Source organism: Mobula hypostoma, unplaced genomic scaffold (genome assembly GCF_963921235.1).
Source record: "Mobula hypostoma unplaced genomic scaffold, sMobHyp1.1 scaffold_110, whole genome shotgun sequence".
In the NCBI taxonomy this organism is placed as follows: Eukaryota; Metazoa; Chordata; class Chondrichthyes; order Myliobatiformes; family Myliobatidae; genus Mobula; species Mobula hypostoma.
The window spans coordinates 137,277-161,810 of record NW_026948207.1 but is presented as its reverse complement, the minus strand read 5'-3'; the positions used below and the strand labels follow the sequence as shown (position 1 = coordinate 161,810).

Here is a 24,534-nt window from a genome sequence, read left to right as displayed (position 1 = left end):
TGACAATGTGGACCATGGGTTCCCCTTCCTGTAAAATCCAGGGGATCATTCACACAGCTGGTCGCTGAGAGGAATTACGTTTGTTGTTAATGTTTGCCCAGAGTCGGGTGGATGGAGTTGACTTAGAGGTCGGGAGTGTAACAGACAAAGAGCCGGACAAACGTGCCCTCTCCATTATCCTTCCGGCTTCCAACCAACGGTGGCTCTGCAGGGATCTCTGGCCACTGACAACGACCTGAGGTGTTGGGAGCCATGGTGATACTCCAACTATAAAAAGGCTCGTTGCCGAACCCCAGTGTTGCCGTCCGGCGGCGGTGAGGCAGCGGCTGATCTCGGGTTTGTGTAATTCGAAGACCGATTGCAGTGGGAAAAGGTTGGGACTGTGTTATGACGGACGGCCTCGGGCTCTGGGCTGTTCTGTCCCGGAGACCGGATTTAGCTTTGCGCCCAAGCCCGGGCTGTGAGATCGGTTACTTGTGGTTGCCCAAGCTGGGAGAGGGTTTTGTGGTGAAGCGGATCTTTTTGTGTGTGGGTAGACGTTATAGGTGGACGTGTGGGTGTGGGGTGACTGTGGGTAGGTGTGGATTCGTAGACGGTGGGTGGGGTAGGAAGATTGGAGAAAGTGGAAGATTGGTAGTTCAATCACCCAGAGAAGATGGGGCCCAGGGCAAATTAAGGTGTAAACCAGGGAGGATCTGGTCCATTGGATCTGACAGGATATGTGTCCTTTCAGAAAGCAACAATTCTCTCTTCATATTAATTTCTATCTAATCTTCTTTTGAACATTGTGCTTGTTATAGAGTCCCAGAGTCTGGGGACAGTTGTCACCATCATGGGCTGCGAGTGCAGATTGGGAAGTGGTGTGCGGTGTCAGTGACCTCTGTAGCGGAGAAGGACTTGGGTTTGTAAAGCCTCTTAGAAACCACAGAAACCATAGAAAAACTACAGCACAGAAACAGGCCTTTTGGCCCTTCTTGGCTGTGCTGAACCATTTTCTGCCTAGTCCCACTGACCTGCACACGGACCACATCCCTCCATACACCTCCCATCCATGTATCTGTCCAATTTATTCTTAAATGTTAAAAAAGAACCCGCATTTACCACCTCATCTGGCAGCTCATTCCATACTCCCACCACTCTCCGTGTATGAAGAAGCCCCCCCACGATGTTCCCTTTAAACTTTCTCCCCTCACCCTTAACCCATGTCCTCTGTTTTTTTTTTCTCCCCTTGCCTCAGTGGAAAAAGCCTGCTTGCATTCACTCTATCTATACCCATCATAATTTTATATACCTCTGTCAAATCTCCCCTCATTCTTCTACGCTCCAGGGAATAATGTCCTAACCTATTCAACCTTTCTCTGTAACTGAGCTTCTAAAGTCCCGGCAACATCCTTGTAAACCTTCTCTGCACACTTTCAACCTTATTTATATCCTTCCTGTAATTTGGTGACCAAAACTGAACACAATACTCCAGATTCGGCCTCACCAATGCCTTATACAACCTCATCATAACATTCCAGCTCTTATACTCAATACTTTGATTAATAAAGGCCAATGTACCAAAAGCTCTCTTTACAACCCTATCTACCTGTGATGCCACTTTTAGGGAATTTTGTATCTGTATTCCCAGATCCCTCTGTTCTACTGCACTCCTCAGTGCCCTACCATTAACCCTGAATGTTCTTCCTTGGTTTGTCCTTCCAAAGTGCAATACCTCACGCTTGTCTGTATTACACTACATCTGCCATTTTTCAGCCCATTTTTCCAGCTGGTCCAAATCCCTCTGCATGCTTTGAAAACATTCTTCATTGTCCACTACACCTCCAATCTTTGTATCATCAGCAAATTTGATGATCCAATTTACCACATTATCATCCAGATCATTGATATAGATGACAAATAACAATGGACCCAGCACTGATCCCTGTGGCACACCACTAGTCACAGGCCTCCACTCAGAGAAGCAATTCTCTACCACCACTCTTTGGCTTCTTCCATCGAGCCACTGTCTAATCCAATTTACCACCTCTCCATGTATACCTAGCAACTGAATTTTCCTAACTAACGTCCCATGCAGGACCTTGTCAAATGCCTTACTGAAGTCCATGTAGACAACATCGACTGCCTTCCCTTCACCAACTTTCCTGGTAACCTCCTCGAAAAACTCCAATAGATTGGTCAAACATGACCTACCATGCACAAAGCCATGTTGACTCACCCTAATAAGTCCCTGTCTATCCAAATGCTAGTAGATTCTGTCTCTTAGTATTCCCTCCAATAACTTACCAACTACCGACAACAAACTTACTGGCCTCTAATTTCCCGGATTACTTTTCGATCCTTTTTTAAACAATGGAACAACATGAGCCACTCTCCAATCCTCCAGCACCTCACCTGTAGACACCGTCATTTAAAATATATCTGCCATGCCCCCTGCAATTTCAACACTAGTCTCCTTCAAGGTCCGAGGGAACACCCTGTCAGGTCCTAGGGATTGATCCACTTTAATTTGCCTCAAGATAGCAAGCACCTCCTCCTTTTCAATCTGTACAGTTTCCATGATCTCACTACTTGTTTCCTTTAATTCCATAGACTTCATGCCAGTTTCCTTAATAAATACAGACACAAAAGAACCATTTAAGATCTCCCCCATTTTTTTTGGTTCTGCACATAGCCGACCACTCTGATCTTCAAGAGGACCAATTTTATCCCTTACAATCCTTTTACTCTTAATAGACCTGAAAAAGCTCTTTGGATTATCCTTCACTTTGACTGCCAAGGCAACCTCATGTCTTCTTTTCGCCCTCCTGATTTCCTTCTTAAGTATTTTCTTGCACTTTTTATACTCCTCAAGTACCATACAAATTAGCCAGAGAAAGTGGCTCACCTGAGCACTGGGAGAAATTCAGAGTTCAGCAGAGGAGGACAAAGGGCTTAATTAGGAAGGGGAAAAAAGATTATGAGAGAAAACTGGCGGGGAACATAAAAACGGACTGTAAAAGCTTTTATAGATATGGAAAAAGGAAAATACTGGTAAAGACAAATGTAGGTCCCCTGCAGACAGAAACAGGTGAATTGATTATGGGGAGCAAGGACATGGCAGACCAATTGAATAACTGCTTTGGTTCTGTCTTCACTAAGGAGGACATAAATAATCTTCCAGAAATAGTAAGGGACAGAGGGTCCAGTGAGATGGAGGAACTGAGTGAAATACATGTTAGTAGGGAAGTGGTGTTAGGTAAATTGAAGGGATTGAAGGCAGATAAATCCCCAGGGCCAGATGGTCTGCATCCTAGAGTGCTTAAGGAAGTAGCCCAAGAAATAGTGGATGCATTAGTGATAATTTTTCAAAACTCGTTAGATTCTGGACTAGTTCCTGAGGATTGGAGGGTGGCTAATGCAACCCCACTTTTTAAAAAAGGAGGGCGAGAGAAACCGGGGAATTATAGACCGGTTAGCCTAACGTCGGTGGTGGGGAAACTGCTGGAGTCAGTTATCAAGGATGTGATAACAGCACATTTGGAAAGCAGTGAAATGATCGGACAAAGTCAGCATGGATTTGTGAAAGGAAAATCATGTCTGACGAATCTCATAGAATTTTTTGAGGATGTAACTAGTAGAGTGGATAGGGGAGAACCAGTGGATGTGGTATATTTGGATTTTCAAAAGGCTTTTGACAAGGTCCCACACAGGAGATTAGTGTGCAAACTTAAAGCACACGGTATTGGGGGTAAGGTATTGGTGTGGGTGGAGAATTGGTTAGCAGACAGGAGGCAAAGAGTGGGAATAAACAGGACCTTTTCAGAATGGCAGGCGGTGACTAGTGGGGTACCGCAAGGCTCAGTGCTGGGACCCCAGTTGTTTACAATATATATTAATGACATGGATGAGGGAATTAAATGCAGCATCTCCAAGTTTGTGGATGACACGAAGCTGGGTGGCAGTGTTAGCAGTGAGGAGGATGCTAAAAGGATGCAGGGTGACTTGGATAGGTTGGGTGAGTGGGCAAACTCATGGCAGATGCAATTTAATGTGGATAAATGTGAAGTTATCCACTTTGGTGGCAAAAATAGGAAAACGGATTATTATCTGAATGGTGGCCGATTAGGAAAAGGGGAGGTGCAACGAGACCTGGGTGTCATTATACACCAGTCATTGAAAGTGGGCATGCAGGTACAGCAGGCGGTGAAAAAGGCGAATGGTATGCTGGCATTTACAGCGAGAGAATTCGAGTACAGGAGCAGGGAGGTACTACTGCAGTTGTACAAGGCCTTGGTGAGACCACACCTGGAGTATTGTGTGCAGTTTTGGTCCCCTAATCTGAGGAAAGACATCTTTGCCATAGAGGGAGTACAAAGAAGGTTCACCAGATTGATTCCTGGGATGGCAGGACTTTCATATGAAGAAAGACTGGATGAACTGGGCTTGTACTCGTTGGAATTTAGAAGATTGAGGGGGGATCTGATTGAAACGTATAAGATCCTAAAGGGATTGGACAGGCTAGATGCAGGAAGATTGTTCCTGATGTTGGGGAAGTCCAGAACGAGGGGTCACAGTTTGAGAATAGAGGGGAAGCCTTTTAGGACCGAGATTAGGAAAAACTTCTTCACACAGTTGAGGCCAGTTCATTGGCTATGTTTAAGAGGGAGTTAGATATGGCCCTTGTGGCTACAGGGGTCAGGGGGTATGGAGGGAAGGCTGGGGCGGGGTTCTGAGTTGGATGATCAACCATGATCATAATAAATGGCGGTGCAGGCTCGAAGGGCCGAATGGCCTACTCCTGCACCTATTTTCTATGTTTCTATGTTTCTATTTACTCCCTGTTTCCTATACATGTCATACAATTCTCTCTTCTTCTTTATCAGAGTTGCAATATCCCTTGAGAACCAAGGTTCCTTATTCCTATTCACTTTGCCTTTAATCCTGACAGGAACATACAAGCTCTGTACTCTCAAAATTTGTCCTTTGAAGGCTTCCCACTTACCGATCACATCCTTGCCAGAGAACAACCTGTCCCAATCCACGCTTTTTAGATGCTTTCTCATTTCTTCAAATTTGGCCTTCTTCCAGTTTAGAACCTCAACCCTTGGACCATATCTATCTTTATCCATGATCAAGTTGAAACTAATGGTGTTATGATCAGTGGAATTTATGATCTCTTGTGAGATATAAATGTCCTTGCAGTGGATTCAGATCTGGTGGCATATCTGGAGTTTGCAAAGGGAAAGGGAGTAGGGTCGTGGATAAAAAGAGAGTGTTTTAACTGGGAAAGAACGGTCACCAGTACAGGAGTAGTTTAATAGAATACTACAGCATATTACAGGCCCTTCAGCCCACAATGTTGTGCTGACCCTCAAACCCTGCCTCCCAGATAACCGCCTACTATAAATTCCTCCATATACCTGTCTGGTAGTCTCTTAAAGTTCACTACTGTGTCTGCCTCCACCACTGACTCAGGCAGTGAATTCCACGCACTAATCACTCTTTGAGTAAAAAACCTTCCTCTAATATCCCCCTTGAATCCTCACCCTCTAACTTAAAGCCATGTCCTCTTGTATTGAGCAGTGGTGCCCTGGGGAAGAGGCACTGGCTATCCACTCTACCTATCCCTCTTAATATCTTGTACATCTCTATCATGTCTCCTCTCATCCTCCTTCTCTCCAAAGAGTAAAGCCCTTGCTCCCTTAATCTCTGATCATAATCCATACTCTCTAAACCAGGCAGCATCCTGGTAAATCTTCTCTGAACCCTTTCCAATGCTTCCACATCCTTCCTATAGTGAGGTGACCAGAACTGGATACAGTACTCCAAGTGTGGCCTAACCAAAGTTTTATAGAGCTGCATCATTACATCGCGACTCTTAAACTCTATCCCTCGACTTATGAAAGTTAACACCCCATAAGCTTTCTTAACCACCGTATCTACCTGTGAGGCAACTTTCAGGGATCTGTGGACATGTACCCCCAGATCCCTCTGCTCCTCCACACTACCAAATATCCTGCCATTTACTTTGTACTCTGTCTTGGAGTTTCTCCTTCCAAAGTGTACCACCTCACACTTCTCCGGGTTGAACTCCATCTGCCACTTCTCAGCCCACTTCTGCATCCTATCAATGTCTCTCTGCAATCCTCAACAATCCTCTACAATCCTCTACACTATCTACAACACCACCAACCTTTGTGTCATCTGCAATCTTGCCAACCCACACTTATACCCCCACATCCAGGTTGTTAATAAAAATCACGAAAAGTAGAGGTCCCAGACCAGATCCTTGTGGGACACCACTAGTCACAATCCTCCAATCTGAATGTACTCCCTCCACCACCACCCTCTGCCTTCTGCAGGCAAGCCAATTCTGAATCCACCTGGCCAAACTTCCCTGGATCCCATGCCTTCTGACTTTCTAAAAAAGCCTATCGTGTGGAACCTTGTCAAATGCCTTACTAAAATCTATGTAGGTCACATCCACTGCACTACCTCATCTATGTGCCTGGTCATCTCCTCAAAGAACATCTCTCAGGCTTGTTAGACACGTGCTGTCCTTCACAAAGCCATGCTGACTGTCCCTGATCAGACCATGATTCTCTAAATGCCTCTAGATCCTATCTCTAAGAATCTTTACCAACAGCTTTCCCACCACAGATGTAAGGCTCACTGGTTTATAATTACCCGGACTATCCCGACTACCTTTGGTGAACAAGGGGACAACATTCGCCTCCCTCCAATCCTCCGGTAACATTCCTGTGGACAATGAGGACATAAAGATCCTAGCCAGAGGCTCGGCAATCTCTTCCCTCGCTTCGTGGAGCAGCCTGGGGAATATTCCGTCAGGCCCCGAGGACTTATCCGTCCTAATGTATTTTGACAACTCCAACACCTCCTCTCCCTTAATATCAACATGCTCCAGAACATCAACCTCACTCATATTGTCCTCACCGTCATCAAGTTCCCTCTCATGGGTGAAATCAGAAGAGAAGTATTCATTGAAGACCTCGCTCAATTCCACAGCCTCCAGGAACATCTTCCCACCTTTATCTCTAATCAGTCCTTCCTTCACTCCTGTCATCCTTTTGTTCTTCACATAATTGAAGAATGCCTTGGGGTTTTCCTTTACCCTACTCGCCAGGTCTTCTCATGCCCCCTTATTGCTCTTCTCAGCCTCTTCTTAACCTCCTCTCTTGCTTCACTATATTCCTCAATAGACCCCTCTGATCCTTGCTTCCTAAACCTCATGTATGCTGCCTTCTTCCACCTGACTAGATTTTCTACCTCACTTGTCACCCATGGTTCCTTTACCCTACCATTTTTTATCTTCCTCACCAGGACAAATTCGTCCCCAACATCCTGCAAGAGATCTCTAAACATCGACCACATTTCCATAGTACATTTCCCTGCAAAAACATCATCCCAATTCACACCCACAAGTTCTAGCCTTATAGCCTCATAATTTGCCCCTTCCTCAATTAAAAATTTTCCTTCCTCTCCGATTCTTTCCTTTTCCATGATAATGCTATAGGACAGGGAGCAGTGGTCACTGTCCCCCAGATGCTCACCCACTGAGAGATCTGTGACCTGACCCGGTTCATTACCTAGTACTAGATCTAGTATGGCATTCCCCCTAGTCGGCCTGTCCACATACTGTGAAAGGAATCCATCCTGGACACACTTAACAAATTCTGCACCATCTTAACCCTTGGAACTACTCAGTTGCCAATCAATATTAGGGAAGTTAAAGTCACCCATGATATCAATCCTGTTATTTTTGCACCTTTCCAAAATCTGCCTCCCAATCTGCTCCTCTGTATTTCTGCTGCTACCAGGGGGCCTATAGAATACCCCCTGTAGAGTAACTGCTCCCTTCCTGTTCCTGACTTCCACCCATACTGACTCAAAAGAGGATCCTGCTGCATTACCCACCCTTTCTGTAGCTGTAATAGTATCCCTGACCAGTAATGCCACCCATCCTCCCCTTTCCCCCCATCTCTATCCCTTTTAATGCACTGAAATCCAGGAATATTGAGAATCCATTCCTGCCCTTGTGCCAGCCAAGTCTCTGTAATGGCCACGACATCATAATTCCATGTATGTATCCAAGCTCTCAGTTCATCACCTTTGTTCCTGATGCTTCTTGCATTGAGGTACACACACTTTAGCCCTTCTACCTTACTGTCTTTACACCGTTTATTCTGCTTCTCTTTTCTCAAAGCCTCTCTGTATGTTAGATCTGGCTTTACTCCATGCACTTCTTTCACTGGTCTATTGCTCTGGGTCCCATCCCCCTCGCAAATTAGTTTAAACCCTCCCGAACCATGCTAGCAAACCTACCTGCAAGGATATTGTTCCCCCTTGAGTTCAGGTGCAACACATCCAATCTGTACAGGTCCCACCTTCACCAGAAGAGATCCCAATGATCCAAAAATCTAAAACCCTGCCCCCTGCACCAACTCCTCAGCCACGCATTCAACTGCCATCTCCTCCAATTCTTACCATCACTGTCACATAGCACTGGCAGCAATCCTGAGAACGCCACCCTTGAGGTCCTGTTCTTCAGCCTTCTGCCTAGTTCCCAAAACTCACACTTCAGGACCTCATCCCTCTTCCTGCATAAGTCGTTGGTACCAACATGAATCACGACTTCTGGTTGCTTTCCCTCTCGTACCAGGATGTCATGCACCCAGTCATGAGACATCCAGGACCTTCGCACCCGGGAGGCAACAAACCATACGGGTGTCCTTCTCACGTCCACAAAATCTCCTGTCTGCTCCCCTGACTATAGAGTCTTCAATGACGACAGCTCTCCTCTTCTCTGTCCCACCCTTCTGCACCACAGGGTCATACTCAGTGCCAGAGGCCCTGCCACTGTGGCTCCCACCTGGTCGGTCGTCCCCACCAACAGTATCCAGGACGGTAAACTTATTATTCACGGGAATGGCTACAGAGGTGCTCTGCACTACCTGTCTACTCACCTTTGCTTTCCCCCTTCTGACCCACTTCCGGCAGCCTAGGTGTGACTACCTCCCTGTAGCTCTCATCTATGACTGTCTTGTTCTCCCTTACAAGTCGAACATCATCCAGCTGGTGCTCCAGATTCCTTACACGGTCTTGCAGATCGCCCAGCCGCATGCACATCTGGCAGATGTGACTCTGCGGGAGAGGGGCGTTCCCCCAAGACTGCCACATCTCATGAGAGGCACATCACCGTCTCAGGAGACATTGTAAAGACTAACTGCGAGCAAGCTCGTCCTCCGCCTGTCCTTGTCGAAGCCTCTCGAGTCAAAGCCTAAAAGCTCCACTCCTTCACTGGCCCACTCACTCACTGGCCGCTTTCCACAGGCCGCTCCGCTTGAGCTACCCCTCCTAATGATGGTTTTAGTTGTTTTTTTTAAATGATCTTGCAGATAATGACAGATGAAGAGGCCTCAGGAAGAGAGTGAGCCCGGAGGACACCCGAAGCTATCAAGGTCAGACGGGGAGATGAAATGTGATGTGGTTTCCTTTGCAATGGTGATAAGCAACCATCTCAAGCCAGGAGATAGGTGCTAAATTAAAGGACAGGACCTCCAGGGTTGTAATCTCAGGATTGCTAATGGTAACATGTGCTAGTGAGGTCAGATATAGGAAGTCAATGCAGTTTAATATGGGACAAAGGAGTTCATGTAGTAGGAAGGGCATAAGATTCTGGATCATTGAGCTCTCTTCCAGTAAAATTTTACCTATATAGAAGAGATGATTGTACCTGAATGGGAAGGAGAATAATATCCTCGTGGGAAGGTCTGTTAATGCTGCATTGTATGGGTTTAAACTGGAGTTGCAGGGGGATGCGAACCTGGGTACCAGAACAGTTAGTGGAGAGGGCGTGGAGGTAGCTGTTGATAAGACAGACAGAATTAGAATCAAACTGTTAAGCAAGGTGTGACTAGATTCCTGAGCTGTGTATATTACAATGCAGGAAGTATCGTAGGAGAGGTGGAGAATAGCCCTGAAGATGAGGTAGCTGGTTTACAAACAGAGGCGATGTGAAGTGATGAGAAGCTGTAGAAAGGGCATAATTGCAGTCAACGGGATGGGTTACAACATAAAGGCGGACAAAATCGAAAAGGGTGAATACGGGCATGAAGTTGTTGTATCTGAATGTGCGCAGCGTAGGGAATAAGGCAGAATAGATGAACTTGAAACACAGTTGCAGATTGTCTGGTATGATGTTGTAGGCATCACGGAAACATGGCTGATCGATTATAGCTGGGAGCTTAATATCCAAGGGTACGCATTGTGTCGAAAGGACAGGCAGGAAGGTAGAGGGGAAGGTGTTGCTCTGTTGGTGAAAAATGGAATTAAATTATTAGAAAGAGGTGACATAGTGTTGGAAGCTGATGAATCATTGTGTATTGAACTAAGGAATTGCAAGGGTAAAAAGATCTAGATGGGAGTTAAATACAGGCCCCCAAACGGTAGTAAGGAAGTGGTCTACAAATTACAAAGGGTGATAGAAAATACGTGCCAAAAGAGCAATGTTGCAATAGCCATGGAAGATTTCCATATGCAGGTAGAGTAGAAAATTAGTTTGGTGCTGGATCCCAAGAGGGGGAATTTATAGAATGCCTATGCAATGGCTTTTTAGAGCAGTTCGTGGTTAAGCCCAGTCTGGGATCAACTATTCTGCATTGGGTGTTGTGCAATGAACCAGAATTGATTAGAGAGCTTCAGCTGAAAAAACCCTCAGGGGAAAGTGATCATGATATGATTGAATTCATCCTGAAAAGGAGAGGCTAAAGTCTGATGTATCTGTGTTATGGTGTAGTAAAGGGAATTACAGAGGCATGAGAGAAGAGTTGGCCAGAATAGATTGGAACAGAACTAGGCAGAATAACGGCAGAGCAGCAATGGCTGGATTTTCCAGAAGCAATTCGAAAGGCACAGGTTATTTACATCCCAAAGAGGAAGAAATATTCAAGAGTAAAGATAACACGAATGTGTCTAACAAGAGCAGTCAAAGCCAAAATAAAAGCCAAACAGAGAGCATACAACAGAGCAATCAGTAATGCAAAGTTACAGGATTGGGCTCTTTTTAGAATCAACAGAAGGCACTGAAAAAAAACATTAAGAAGGTAAAGACGGATTAGGAAAGTTAGCTTGACAATAATATTAAAGAGGATACCAAAAATTTCTTCAGATATATCAAGTGTAAAGGAGGCAATTTCGGTAGCAGGTGTTTCAGGATTTCAGCTGTCACAGGACCTGCATAGCACACAGAACAGCACAGGAATAGGCCCTTCAGCCCACAATGTTGGTGCCAGCATGATGTCACATTAAGCTCATTCCACCTGCCTCCGGTGGTAATTATTCCCCCCATTCGCTGAATGTTGATGTGCCTGTCTAAATCTCTAACATCTGTCTGCATCACCACCTCTGGCAGCATATTGCAGGCACCCACCACTCTGTGTAAAAGAAAATGCATTTTCCCCCATCTCATCCCAAATCAATAGCCTCTATTATCTGATATACAGTATCTACACCAAAAACACTCTGACTATCTTCACCTCTCATTATATAACCCAACATATGGTATCCTTTCAACCCTTTACACTTCATATAAAATAATTCAAGTTTGTCTACCCACTCCTTAAAGTTTATGCCCTCTAATCTAGGATGTGAGTTGCATTTCTCTTCAGCTCCCATGAAGGTCTTCACATCTTTCCTGTAACGGCGGACAGAATTGCACCAATACTCTAAAGGGAGCCAAACCGAAGTTTTATACAGCTGCGACATAAAGATTCACATTCAGGGAGCATTGGACATGGACACCAAGATCCCTCTAGACATTAATGATGTAAGGGTCATGACCTTTACTCTATACCTCCCCCGTATATTTGATCTCCTGCATTGCAACAACTCATTCTTCTCTGGATTAAACCCTATCTGATATTTCCCCATCTGAATCTACAACTGATCGACATCCCAATGGATTCTTTCACACGCCTCTTCGTTCTCCACAACTCAGTGTCTCATTTCAGTATCATTAAACTCATCTCTCCCTGTCAGACTAAATTTACAACATCTCCCATCAAGATCCACAGGTGCTGCCATCGTTGAATTTAACCCCCTTTGGAACACGCCGGACCAACATTCTGGAGCAACAGCTGTCCTGTGGCTCAAAATAGTACAGAACGGAAGAGGAGGGCAGTGGTAAGATGGAAATCTATAGTTTGGGTGACAGATAGGCAATTCTGTGGATGCAGGACACAAACAAGGATGATAGTTTGTCTCCCAGCTGCCAGAGTTCCTGTGTTTCTGAGCGTGTGCACAATATTCTGAAATGGGAGGGTGAACAGCTGGAGGTGTACATAATGGTACCAATGAGATGGGTAGAAAAAGTGTGGAGGTCCTGAAAGCAGAACAAAGGGGGTTAGGAAGGAAGCTGAGAAGCAGGGCCTCAAAGTTCGTAATCTCGGGACTGCTGTCTGTGCCACGCGACAGTTGGTGTAGGAATAGAATGAGGTGGAGGATAAATGAAGGATTGGAGAAAGGGGCAGGATTCAGATTTTTGGATCATTCGGACCTCTTTTGGGGCAGGCGTGATCTGTACAAAAAGAACGGTTCCACTTGCATATGAGGGGGGACCAATGTCCTGGCAGGGAGGTTTGCTAATTATGTTGTGGAGGGTTTAAACTAGATTTGCAGGGCGATGGGAACCGAAGTGAAGAGGCAAAGGGTGGGGTAGTTGCAGCACAAATAGACACAGCTTGTGGGGAGTTTGTGAGGAAGGAGAGGAAGACTTTAGGGCACTCAGCCTGATGGTTTGAATTTTAATGCAAGGAATATCACAAACAAGGGCGATGAACTTAGAGCGTGGAATAATACGTGGAAATATGACGTTATAGCCTTTACAGAGACTTGGATGTCTCAGGAGCAGGAATGGCTGCTGAGTGTGCCAGGCTTTAGATGTTTTGAAAATGAACAGAGAGGGAGGCAAAAGAGGTGGGGGCATGGCATTGCTAATTAGGGATAGTGTCACGGCTGTAGAAAAGGACAAAGTCATGGAGGGATGTGGATGGAAGTCAGAAACAGGAAAGGAACAATAACTCTACTGTCCCAATATCTCTACCATCCCAATTGTAACAGGGATATCAAGGAGCACACAGGGAGGCAGATTCTGGAACGGTGCAATAATAATATGGCTGTTGTGATGGGAGATTTTAACTTCCCTAATATTGATTGGCATCTCCTCAGCACAAGGGTTTTCGATGGGGTAGAGTTTGTTAGGTGTGTTCAGGAAGGTTTTCTGATGCAATATGTAGCTAGGCCAACTAGAGGAGAGTCTGTACTTGATCTGGTATTGGAAAATGAACCGGTAAGGTGTCAGGTCTCTCGGTGGAAGGGCATTTTGGAGGTAGTGACCACAACTCTATCTCCTTCACCACAGCTCTGGAGAGGGATAGAAGCAGCAATTTGGAAAAAAAAACATTTAATTGAGGTGGGGGGAAGTATGATGCTAATAGGCAGGAATTCGACAGCGTAAATTGGAAGCAAATGGTCACAGGGAAATGCACGGCAGAAATGTGGCAAATCTTCAGGGAACACTTGCATGGAGTTCTGCATAGATATGTTTCAATGAAGCAGAGAAATGGTGGTAGAGTTAAAGAAACATGATATATAGTGGATGTAGAAAATCTAGTTAAGAGGAAAGGAAAAGCTTACGAAAGGTTCAAGAAACTAAGTACTGGTAGAGAACCAGAAAATTACAAGGTTGCTGGGAAGCAGCTTAAGAATGGAATTAGGAGAGCCAGAAGGGGCCATTGGTGAGCAGGATTAAGAAAACCCCAAGGTTTTCTACAAGTATGTGAAGAGCAAGAGGATAAGCCGTGTGAGAATAGGACCAATCAGGTGCGATAGAAGAAACGTGCATGGGGTCAGAGGAGGTAGTGGAGGTACTTAATGAATACTTTGCTTCAGTATTCACATTGGAAAAAGACCTTGGCAACTGTGCGGAAGACTTACAATGGACTGAAATGCTTGAGCATATAGACATTAAGAAAGAGGATGTGCTGGAGCTTTGCAAAGTATTCAGTTAGATAAGTCACCAGGACCGGATGAGATATACCCCAGGCTGATGTGGAACGTGAGGGAGGAGATTGCTGAGCCTCTGGCGATGATGTTTGCATCATCAATATGGACGGGAGAGGTACCGGAGGATTGGATGGCTGCAAATGGTGTTCCCTTGTTCAAGAAAGGGAGTAGAGGTTACCAAGGAAATTATAGAACAGTGAGTCTGACATTAGTGGTGGGCAATTTGTTGGAGAAGAGTCCGAGAGGCAGGATTTATGAGCATTTTGAGAGACATAATCTGATTAGCGATATTCAGCATGGTTTTGTCAAGGGCATTATGTGCCTTACAAACCTGATTGAATTATTTGAGGATGTAACAAAACACATTGATGAAGGTAGAGAAGTGGATGTAGTGTATATGGATTTCAGTAAGGTATTTGATAAGGTTCCCCATTCAGAAAGTAATGAGGCATGGGATTCAAGGAGACCTTGCTTTGTGGATCGAGAATTCGCTTGCCCACAGAAGGCAAAGAGTGGTCGTAGATATTTCGTATTCTGCATGGATGTTGGTGACCAGTGGTGTGAGAAGGGGAAGATGAACTTCCACCCACATAAGTGTGAAGTGTTTCATTTTGGTAGATCCAGTTTGAAGACAGACTATAATATAGCTGTAAATGGTAAGACTCATGGCAGTGTGGAGGATCTGAGATATCTTGGGGTCCGTGTCAACAGTACACTCAAAGCTGCTGCGCAGGTTGACAGTGTTGTTAAGAAGGCGTATGATGTGTTGGCATTCACCAATCATTGGATTGAGTTCCAAAGCCATGCGGTAGTGTTACAGCTATACAAGAGCTGGGTGCGACACCACGGAATACTGTGTTCAGTTCTGGTCACCTCACTACAGGAAGGATGTGGATAGTATAGAGAGAGAGTGGAGAAGATTAACAAGGATGTTGTCTGGATTGGAGGGCGGACCTTATGAGAGTAGGTTGCGTGTACTTGGCCTTCTCTCCTTGGAGCGACGGAGGATGACAGGTGACCTTTTATAGGTGTATAAGGTGATAAGGGGCATTGATTGTGTGGATACCCAGAGGCTTTTTCCCAGGGCTGAAACGGCTAACATGAGGGGAATAGTTTTAAGGTGTTTGGAAATAGGTACCAAGGGGATGTCAGGAGTAAGTTATTATTTTTTTTCTTTTTACACAGATGGTCGTGGGTGTGTGGAATGCACTGCCAGTGGCGGTGGTGGAAGCGGATACAATAGGGTCTTTTAATGGCCTCTTGGATAGGCACATGGAGCTTAGGAAAATAGAGGTCTATGCGCTGGGGAAATTCTTAGCAGTTTCTAGAGTAGGTTATATGGTCGGCAGAATACTGTGGGCCAAAGAGCCTGTAATGTGCTGTTAATTTATATGTGTTTTATGTTCTATGTACCATATCCATGGTGCAGGGAAACCGAGGGGCCTTATTGTCTGAATGTAGACTGGAAAAGCATTAAATGTGGTGACAGAAAAGTGAGCAGATTTCATGATTCATCAATCTCTGGAGCAATACGTAATTTAACATCTTTGGAATTTGAACTTGGCAATGAGAGAGACTGACCCAGTATTCTGGTCGAAATTCCTTATGTTTCTGTTCAAGAGCTTCAAATATTCAAATAAAACATGGGCTACAGTAAGATTGGTAACTTTTGCAATATCTGTCTTTCCTTTGCCCTCTCCTCGTAAGTTTGGCGTTGAGTGATCCAACTCAGTCTGTGAATATGAAGTCTTACAATCTCTTGTGCCATCTACTGCCCCGGGCTCCATTTTCACAGGCACGATGCGCTTACGGATGTAGTGAGCTTCTGATCCAAACGATCACAATGTAATTAATTGCAATATTATTTCTACATATTTTCAGTCCTTTGCACCTTCCTTGCCGCAATCCCACAACCCTCGGTTTCTCTGTCCTAATTCCCATCTCTCACCCTTCCACAGTGTCGATCACGCAACACCGGCACACATGAATTTCAGCTTCTGTGGACTGAGCTGAATATTTTGTCCTCCATCTCAGCCTCACTAACATAGTCTCTTGATGGACTTCCCAGGATTATTGAGTTGGAACTTACACTAGATAACTGTAGCAGTGTTTGCACTAAGGTAGTGCAGATGTTAACAGAGTGGGGTTCATATGCTGCTTCGGGGTTGAACAGACCAGTTTGGGATGTTAACTGCTTTTCTCATAAAATGGATGCTGTCATTGTTTTCTCTGTAACAAGAACTTCAATGGACACCCAATTATAAAAATGATGACTTGTAGGATCTGAGGGAATTTTAAAAAGTGATTTAGGATGAGGGCTGTTCCGGGGTTTGGTTGGCTGTAGGGGAATGATTTCACCTTTCGCAGTAACAATAAAAAAAAAGGAAAATCTAATTTTCACTCCTCCAGATTGTCGTCTTCTCCACTCTGATTCTGGTGGAGGGACCTGTCGTTGCAGGACCCAGAGAAGTGTTTTCCCTTTCAGCAAACATCCCAACTTTCTGTGTTGTTCCTCATAATATCATACGATCATAAGATATAGGAGTAGAAGTAGGCCATTTGGCTCATTGAGTCTCCTCCGCCATTCAAACATGGGCTGCTCCAATTCTTCCAGTCATCCCCACTCCCCTGCCTTCACCCCATGCCCTTTGATGCCCTGGCTAAGCAGAAACCTATCTAACTCTGCCTTAAATATCCCAGTGACTTGGCCTCCACAGCAGCTCATGGCAACAAAATCCAGAGATTTGCCACTCTCTGTCCAAGGTAATTTCTCCGCATCTCAATTCTAATACAACTTCCTTCAATCCTTAAGTTTTGCCCTCTTGTTGTAGAATCCCCTACCATGGGAAATAACTTTGTCATATGTAATCTTTTCAGGCTTTTTAACATTCAGAATGTTTCTATGAGATCTCCCCTCATTCTCCTGAACTCCAGGGAGCACAGCCCAAGAGCTGCCAGACGTTCCTCATAAAGTAACCCTTTCATTCCGGGAATCATTCTCGTGAATCTCCTCTGAACCTTCTTCAATGTCAGTATATCCTTTCTAAAATAAGGAGCCTAAAACTGCACACAATACTCCAAGTGTCGTCTCACGAGTGCCTTATAGAGCCTCAACATCACATCCATGCTCTTATATTCGATACCTCTAGAGATGAATGCAAATATTGCATTCGTCCTCTTCACAATCAACTCAACCTGGAGGTTAACCTTTCGGGTATCTTGCAGAAAGACTCCCAAGTCCGTTTGCATCTCTGCATTTTGAATTCTTTCCCCATCTAAATAATAGTCTGTCATTTATTTCTCCCACCAAAGTGCATGACCATACACTTTCCAACAGTGTATTTCATTTGCCATTATCTTTGCCCATTCCTCTAAACTATCTAAGTCTCTCTGCAGGCTCTCTGTTTCCTCAACACTACCCGCTCCTCCACCTATCTTTGTATCATCAGAAAATTTAGCCACAAATCCATTAATACCGTATTCCAAATCATAGACATACATCGTAAAAAGCAGTGGAACTCCACTGGTAACTGGCAGCCAGCCAGACTAGGATCCCTTTATTCCACTCTCTGTTTTCTGCAGACCAGCGAATGCTCCACTCACACTAGTAACTTCATGGGCTCTTATCTTCCAAAGCAGCCTCATGTGTGGCACCTTGTCAAAATGCTTTCTGAAAATCCAAGTACACCACACCAACAGCATCTACTTTGTCTACCCTGCTTGTAATTTCCTGAAATAATTGCAGTAGGTTTGTCAGACAGGTCTTTCCTTTCAGGAAACCATGCAGGCTTTGGCCTATCTTGTCATGAGTCCCCAGGTACTCCGTAATCTCATCCCTAACAATCAATTCCAACAACTTCCCAACCACTGATGTCAGGCTAACAATTCTATAGTTTCTTTTCTGCTGCTTCCCACCCTTAAATAGAGAAGTAACATTTGCAATTTTCCAGTAATCCAGTACAATGCCAGAATCTATCAATTCTTGAAAGATCATTGTGAATGCCTCCACAATCTTTCCAGCTACGTCCTTCAGGACCCGAGGGTGCATTCCATCAGGTCCAGGAGATTTATCCACCATCCATGTCCTGTGAAAACCAACCTTTCAACAAACATTTTCCATGCGTCTCAATGTGTCACGTTGCCAACATTTCCCGTTGGCTCAACAACGACATGGCCCTACACAATATCAACCTTTGGTGGAATCAGCGGTTTCTTCACTTACCTTCCGGCTCACTGGGAACCTTCGGTACGGGTCGATGGACCGGAACACAACCTGTTCAGATTTAAACAATTTGGTGAATTGAAATGCGTGAAATTATTGAATATGTCGAGTTTGAATCTTAAATTAGAATAATCTCTGATATTAACTCACCATGTTCCTGAATTTCTTTCAGTATTTTTTCCAACTTTGGGACACCAATCTGCATTTTGACAAAGGTTTCCCACATCACCCTCCGGGCGCGGGAGCCTTTCTCTGTCACCAGGCTCAGGAGGAGTTTACAACTGTCCGCCCGCTCTCCCTTATCAGCGAGATCAGAGATTTTCTGTGAAGAGTAACAGTGAACATATTGGGGACTGACAGATTCACACAGAGAATGAGAAGTAAATGATGTGCTCTGTAACGGGATCACACTGAGCAGTCACCCGGACGGGTGCTGATCCTGTCTGGACATGGACTGTACATTCTGAGTGCAGAGCACACGGAGGGACATTCACCGTGAACCTGGTCCACCAGTCAATGAGATCCTGGCTGGTCTGTGACCGCTTCATTGACGTGGCTCCAAATCCATAAATAATTCCTCACCAGATTTGACCATGTAGAACAGAAATCAGAAAATAACGATCATAGATGACAAAAGAAGTCAGAAGGGTTTTTATAACAGAGTGAGCAGTCTCAAAGAAGTTGCAGAAAAGATGATGTGATTCATCTCGTTAATCTGCCAGTGTCCAACATGGCAGCCGATTACCGGCTGATGCCTGATGCCTTTCCTTTGCCTTTTCCAAGTGGAGGTTTATTCAGTGATTACACATTACAGCTTGGCAGTGTACCCCGGTTCACACTGTTTGCAGTTACAGATTGTAACACAATCATCTCCACCCTGAACAGAACACACTCGAGCTCCTGTGGCACCCGCTGATGATGTCCCGGTTCTGACATCCTGCAGTCACGCTGCACGATCTTCCCAAACCGAAACCTCCCATCATATTTCCATTTAATACTGTGAGCTCACACAACTGTTACCTGCTCAACTCACTCCGAACACTGAGCAGCCACCCACCAGTCCGCGGGGTCTACTCACCTCTTTCTATCGCTGGTTCAGACTCATATGTTTATTTCCCAGTTGTTCGTTTATCCAACTTAATACTATGAGTCAGAAATCCGACACCCATCAGTCCTGTGATAAGCGAGAATTCAAACCCATTCTCCCTCCCACTCACCTCATGTTCCTCTCCACTGAACTGATTCTCGGCCGTTAACGCCAGGCTCACTCTGTGCACCGCTCTTCCCATCGCCTGCTCCAGCCTGTCCCGGTAGAAATCCGTCAGCTGCTGCAGCTGGGAATCATTCCAGCTCGTCAGAAGCTCGGTGATCACTGAGCTCCGACCTGTGAAGCAAAATTGGTCAGATTAAAGAAATTGCCGACCCCATATTGAGCAGCAGCATTCTCTCAGGAACATAAAAGATGGTGTGGCAATCCAAAATATATATGACAGTGAGAGAGGGGGTCAAAGTGGGAGGAGGGGAGACATCCGGTGGTGGTGGGGTGTGGGGGTGGGAGAGGGAGAGGGAGAGGGAGAGGGAGAGGGTAAGAGAGAGAGAGAAGTAGTGGAGCGGGGAGGGAGGGGTGGGGAGAGACGGAGAGGAGGGGTGAAGGGAGGGGTGGGCAGAGAGGGAGAGGTGAGGGGGAAGGGAGGGTAGGGAGATACGGACAAGGGAGGGGGAAGTGAGGGCTGGGGAGAGCTGGAGAGGAGAAAGGGAAGGGAGGGGTGGGGAGAGACAGAGAGGAGAGGCGGAAGGGAGGGGTGGGAGAGATGGAGAGGAGATTGTACTCCTTCCACTTTTGACTGTGTTCCCCCAGAGATGTTAACTCTCTCTCATCCCTCTGCTGCTTTCACAAATATGTTGTGAAGTGCAACTACTGCTTTAAACCCGGATGCAGAGTCAAGGCAATTGCCGACATACCCGTGACCTTTCCTGATGTTGACGTCACTGGAACTCCTCCACTACCCACCCGTTCAGCCATGTCGAGGACAGTTATGGTCAGATTTTCCGGCGCTGTAACAAACAAAATTAACAGTAGAGCTTCAGGCATTAATTGAAGTGTAAAGGAGAACGACACACTTCCAAACATCTTGGGTCAATCCACTGAAGACTTGATATGGGCGAATCTACTTGCTTCCATCCACCCACAGTCACACAATACCAATTCCCCTCTATCCCTGGATTGTACAGCGTACCGGGATTCACCGGAGTATCTACTCGCTATATTGCAGGCAACTCCCGTTAAAGAACCAAGCGTGTGTCCTGGACTGGGAGTGATGTGTCAACAGAATCGCAAGGCAGGTGGAGCAGACAGCGCCCACTGCTTTGGTCCTCCTACCACTGGTGGCGCTGTGGTGAGTAATGGACAACTGTTACAGCAGTGTTGGGTGAAACATTTCTGCTGACCAATGGGACATCTATTCCTCTTGTCACTGAATTATACAGGTTTCTCAGTCACACCTGATTCTCACCGTCTCATTTCAGTTTATCATCGCCTGGCACTGGCACCTATAGCAATATATGGTTTGAGTCGATAGAGAAACACTCTGACATCCTGAACAATGCAATTCCACACATAGCATCGCAGCATCTTGTCCAGAACCACGACATTTTCTCCGGCAGGGTATTAAGATCATTATTAGCACCTAATCTTCGGTCAAGATTTATTTACACATTCATCTGGCTATTATCAGATAGTTACATGGCACCTTGTTAAACACAATGTCGACCCACCATACATCAAAAACAGCAAGCTGAGAAAACCAGATTTAAAATAACAAACAAAATGCTGGAATTATTGAACAAGACAGACAGTACATTGATACTTCAGATCGAAGACCGTGTAATCAAAGCTCAGCCTATCTGTAGCAGCCATGTATCTGCTCTCTACCTGTGTTGTATTCTGTGTTGTGTATTTATGATTGTCAGGATTGTATATTTGCTGATTTCTAATAAAGGATCGAATACACCAACCTTTACAATCATCAGCTTTTACAGTCCATATTGTAGTTAAGGGCACCTCATAAAACTATAACAAACCTGTCGCAGTTGCCAACAATGAAATTCGGTTTGGCTACATTCTCAACAAATGTTTCTTAATCTGACGATTATTTTAACTATAAGACCATAAGATATAGGAACAGCAGTAGGCCATTCGGCCCATCCAGTCTGCTCCACCATTCAATCATAAAATGATCTAATTCTTCCAGTCATCCCCGCTCTCCTGCCTTCTCCCCCATACCTTTTGCTGCCTTGGCTAATCGACAACCTTTCTGTCTCTACCTTAAATACACCCAACGACTTGGCATCCACAGCCGCCTGTGGCAACAAATTCAACAGATTTACCACCCATTGGCTAAAGTAAGTTCTTCGCATCTCTGTTCTAAATGGACGTCCTTCAATACTGAAGTTGTGCCCTCTTGCCCCGGACTCCCCTACCATGAGAAATCACTTTGCTGTATCTAATCTGCTCAGGCATCTTAACATTCGGAATTGTTCTATGAGATCTCCCCTTATTCTCCTGAACTCCAGGGAATACAGCCTAAGAGCTGCCAGGCATTCCTCATACACTAACCCTTTAATTCCTGGAATTATTCTCGTGAATCTTCTCTGAACCCTCTCCAGTGTCAGTACATCCTTCCCAAAATAAGGAGCCGAAAACTGCACTCAATACTCAAAGTGTGGTCTCACGAGTGCCTTATAGAGCCTGAACATCACAACCCTGCTCTTATATTCTATATCTCTAGAAATGAATGCTAACATTGCTTTCCCGGACTCAACCTGGAGGTTAACCTTTAGGGTATCCTGCATAAGGACTCCCATGTCTCTTTGCATCTCTGCATTTTGAATTCTCCCCTTCTAAATAATAGTCTGCCCATATATTTCTTCTACCAAAGTGCATGACTATACACTTTCCAACACCGTATTTTCATTTGCCACTTCTTTGCCCATTCCCCTAAACTATCTAAGTCTATCTGCAGGCTTTCTTATTCATCAACACTACCCTCTCCTCCACCTACATTTGTTTCATCTGCAGATTTAGCTAGAAATCCATTGATACAGCAGTCAAAATCATTGATGTACATCGTAAAAAGCAGCAGTATCAACATTGACCCCTGTGGAACTCCACTGGTAACCGGCATCCAGCCAGAGTAGGATCACTGTATTCCCACTCTCTCTGTTTTCTGCTGATCAGCCTACACACTCAAATTTCAATGTGAACTCGATCATATTGTGATCACTGTTCCCTAAGGTTTTCATAACCTTAAGCTCTCTTACCACCTCTGGATCACTGCACGACACCCAATCCAGCACAGCCGATTCCCCAGTGGGTTCAACAACAAGCTGTTCCTAAAAACCATCCCTTTGACATTCTACCAATTATCTCTTTTGAGGTCCAGTACTGACCTGGTTTTCCCAATCCAGTTTCATGCTAAAATCCCCAATGATGATCATGACATTGCCTTTCTGACACGCCTTTTCCATCTCCTGCTGTAATTTGTAATCCATATCCCAGGCCTGTTTCCAACTGCCATTAGGGTCCTTTTTCCCTTTCCATTTCTTAACTCAACCCATATAGACTCTACACCTTCCGACGGTATGTCAGCCCTTTCTAATGATTTAATTTTTTTTTATAGACAGGTCCATATCACCCCTATATGTACCTACTAACCTATCTTTCCGATACACGGTATATCCTTGGAGGTTCAGTTCCCAATGGCATCCATTCTTTAGCCAAAATTCAGAGATGGCCACAACGTCATAGTTGCCAATCTGTAGCTGAATTTCAAGATTGTCTATTTTATTCCTTGTGCTGCGTGCATTCAAGTACAACACTCTCGGTCCAGTATATGCTGCTTTCTGTTTTAATTGCACCACGACTCTATTACCCTGTAACTCATCCCACTGGCTGTGAGTAAGCCTCAGATCCTGCCTGTCCGTTCTATCATCTCTGTTGCCTGCTATCTTTGATTTATTTCTGTTTTCCCCTTCCTGAGCCCTATCAGTCCGGTTCCCACCCCCCTGACAAATAGTTTAAACCCTGCCGAACAGTTCTATTATTCCTGCCTACTAGGATATTTTGGCTTCAGGAGTAACCCGTCTTTTTTACAGGTCGTCCCTCCCCCAGAAGCAGCCCCAATGATCCAGGAACCTGAAGCCCTGCCCCCCTACACCATTTTCTCAGCCACGCATTAATATGCCTGATCATGCCATTGATGAAAACACTATCAGGAGAACACTAATGGTAAACACTAATGGGAGATTTTAGAGCAGTATTAGGACACGACGCTGTGCCCGTTTCTATTTTTAAACTTTCACTGTACAATTGCGTAGCCACAAGTTTTCAAGACGTTCCCGGGCTCCTAAAAGAACCTGGAAAATCACCAGATCTTTCTGTTTCTAAAATCAAACCTCACTGAAATTTGAACACCGCATGCTAATAGAATGATCTCAGTGAACAAATATATAATCATCCCTCACACCACAACATCTGGAGGTGATACGGACTTAACCTTCTGATCACAGTAAGACCATATTTGGCCCATCTAGTTTGATCCAACCTTATTCTCCTGCATACATTAAACCCTCAATCTCCTTAAAATCAAGAACATAACAGTCTCTGCCGTATCACAATGACAGCCTCCAACACCCTGCGTGGCAACAAATTCCACAGATTAACCATCCATTGGCTGAAGAAATTCCTCTCATCTCAGTTTTAAAGGGAAGTTTCTTTATTCTGAAGGTGCAACCTCGGATTTCAGACTCTCTGACCAATGGAAGTATCCCCTCCATGTCCACTCTATTCAGGCTATTCAACATTAAAAGGTTTAAGTAAACTCCCAGCCAGTTCCGTCGCTCCGAACTCCACTGAACACAGGCCCAGGACCATCCAACGCTCCTCATAGTTAAAGCCTATCATTCATGTGATCATTCTTGTGGAAATTGTTAACAACAACTGTACTGAACACATTTTCAGGAATAACGGGCAAATTGGTACCAGGATAATTTACGGGAAAAAAACTGATTTTTTTAAAAACTGTTCTACTAACCATCACAAAATGCACAGGTCCATTATCAGGAGATTTCAAACATTCCAGGGTGAATGTAATTAAAATTAAACTGGAATTATTTGAAACGGTCAGCAGGTAAGGAACAGCTGTGGGGAGAGGAACAAAGTAACAATTCAGGTTCACAAACTTTCGTTA

General features: G+C 44.9%; 1 protein-coding gene across 1 annotated transcript in view; it reads right to left on the bottom strand.

The window, feature by feature from the left end:
- The window catches only part of LOC134341824 (NACHT, LRR and PYD domains-containing protein 3-like), a 57,759-nt gene extending 37,482 nt beyond the window's left edge, over positions 1–20,277 (bottom strand). The window contains exons 1-4 of the mRNA XM_063039760.1: positions 20,249–20,277; positions 19,504–19,670; positions 18,437–18,608; positions 18,287–18,337 (exon numbers count right to left, since the gene is read on the bottom strand). Of these exons, the coding sequence (XP_062895830.1) occupies positions 18,287–18,337; positions 18,437–18,608; positions 19,504–19,575 (295 nt within the window). The 5' untranslated portion in view covers positions 19,576–19,670; positions 20,249–20,277. The remainder of the gene's footprint in view (positions 1–18,286; positions 18,338–18,436; positions 18,609–19,503; positions 19,671–20,248) is intronic.
- Positions 20,278–24,534: the final 4,257 nt, after the last annotated feature.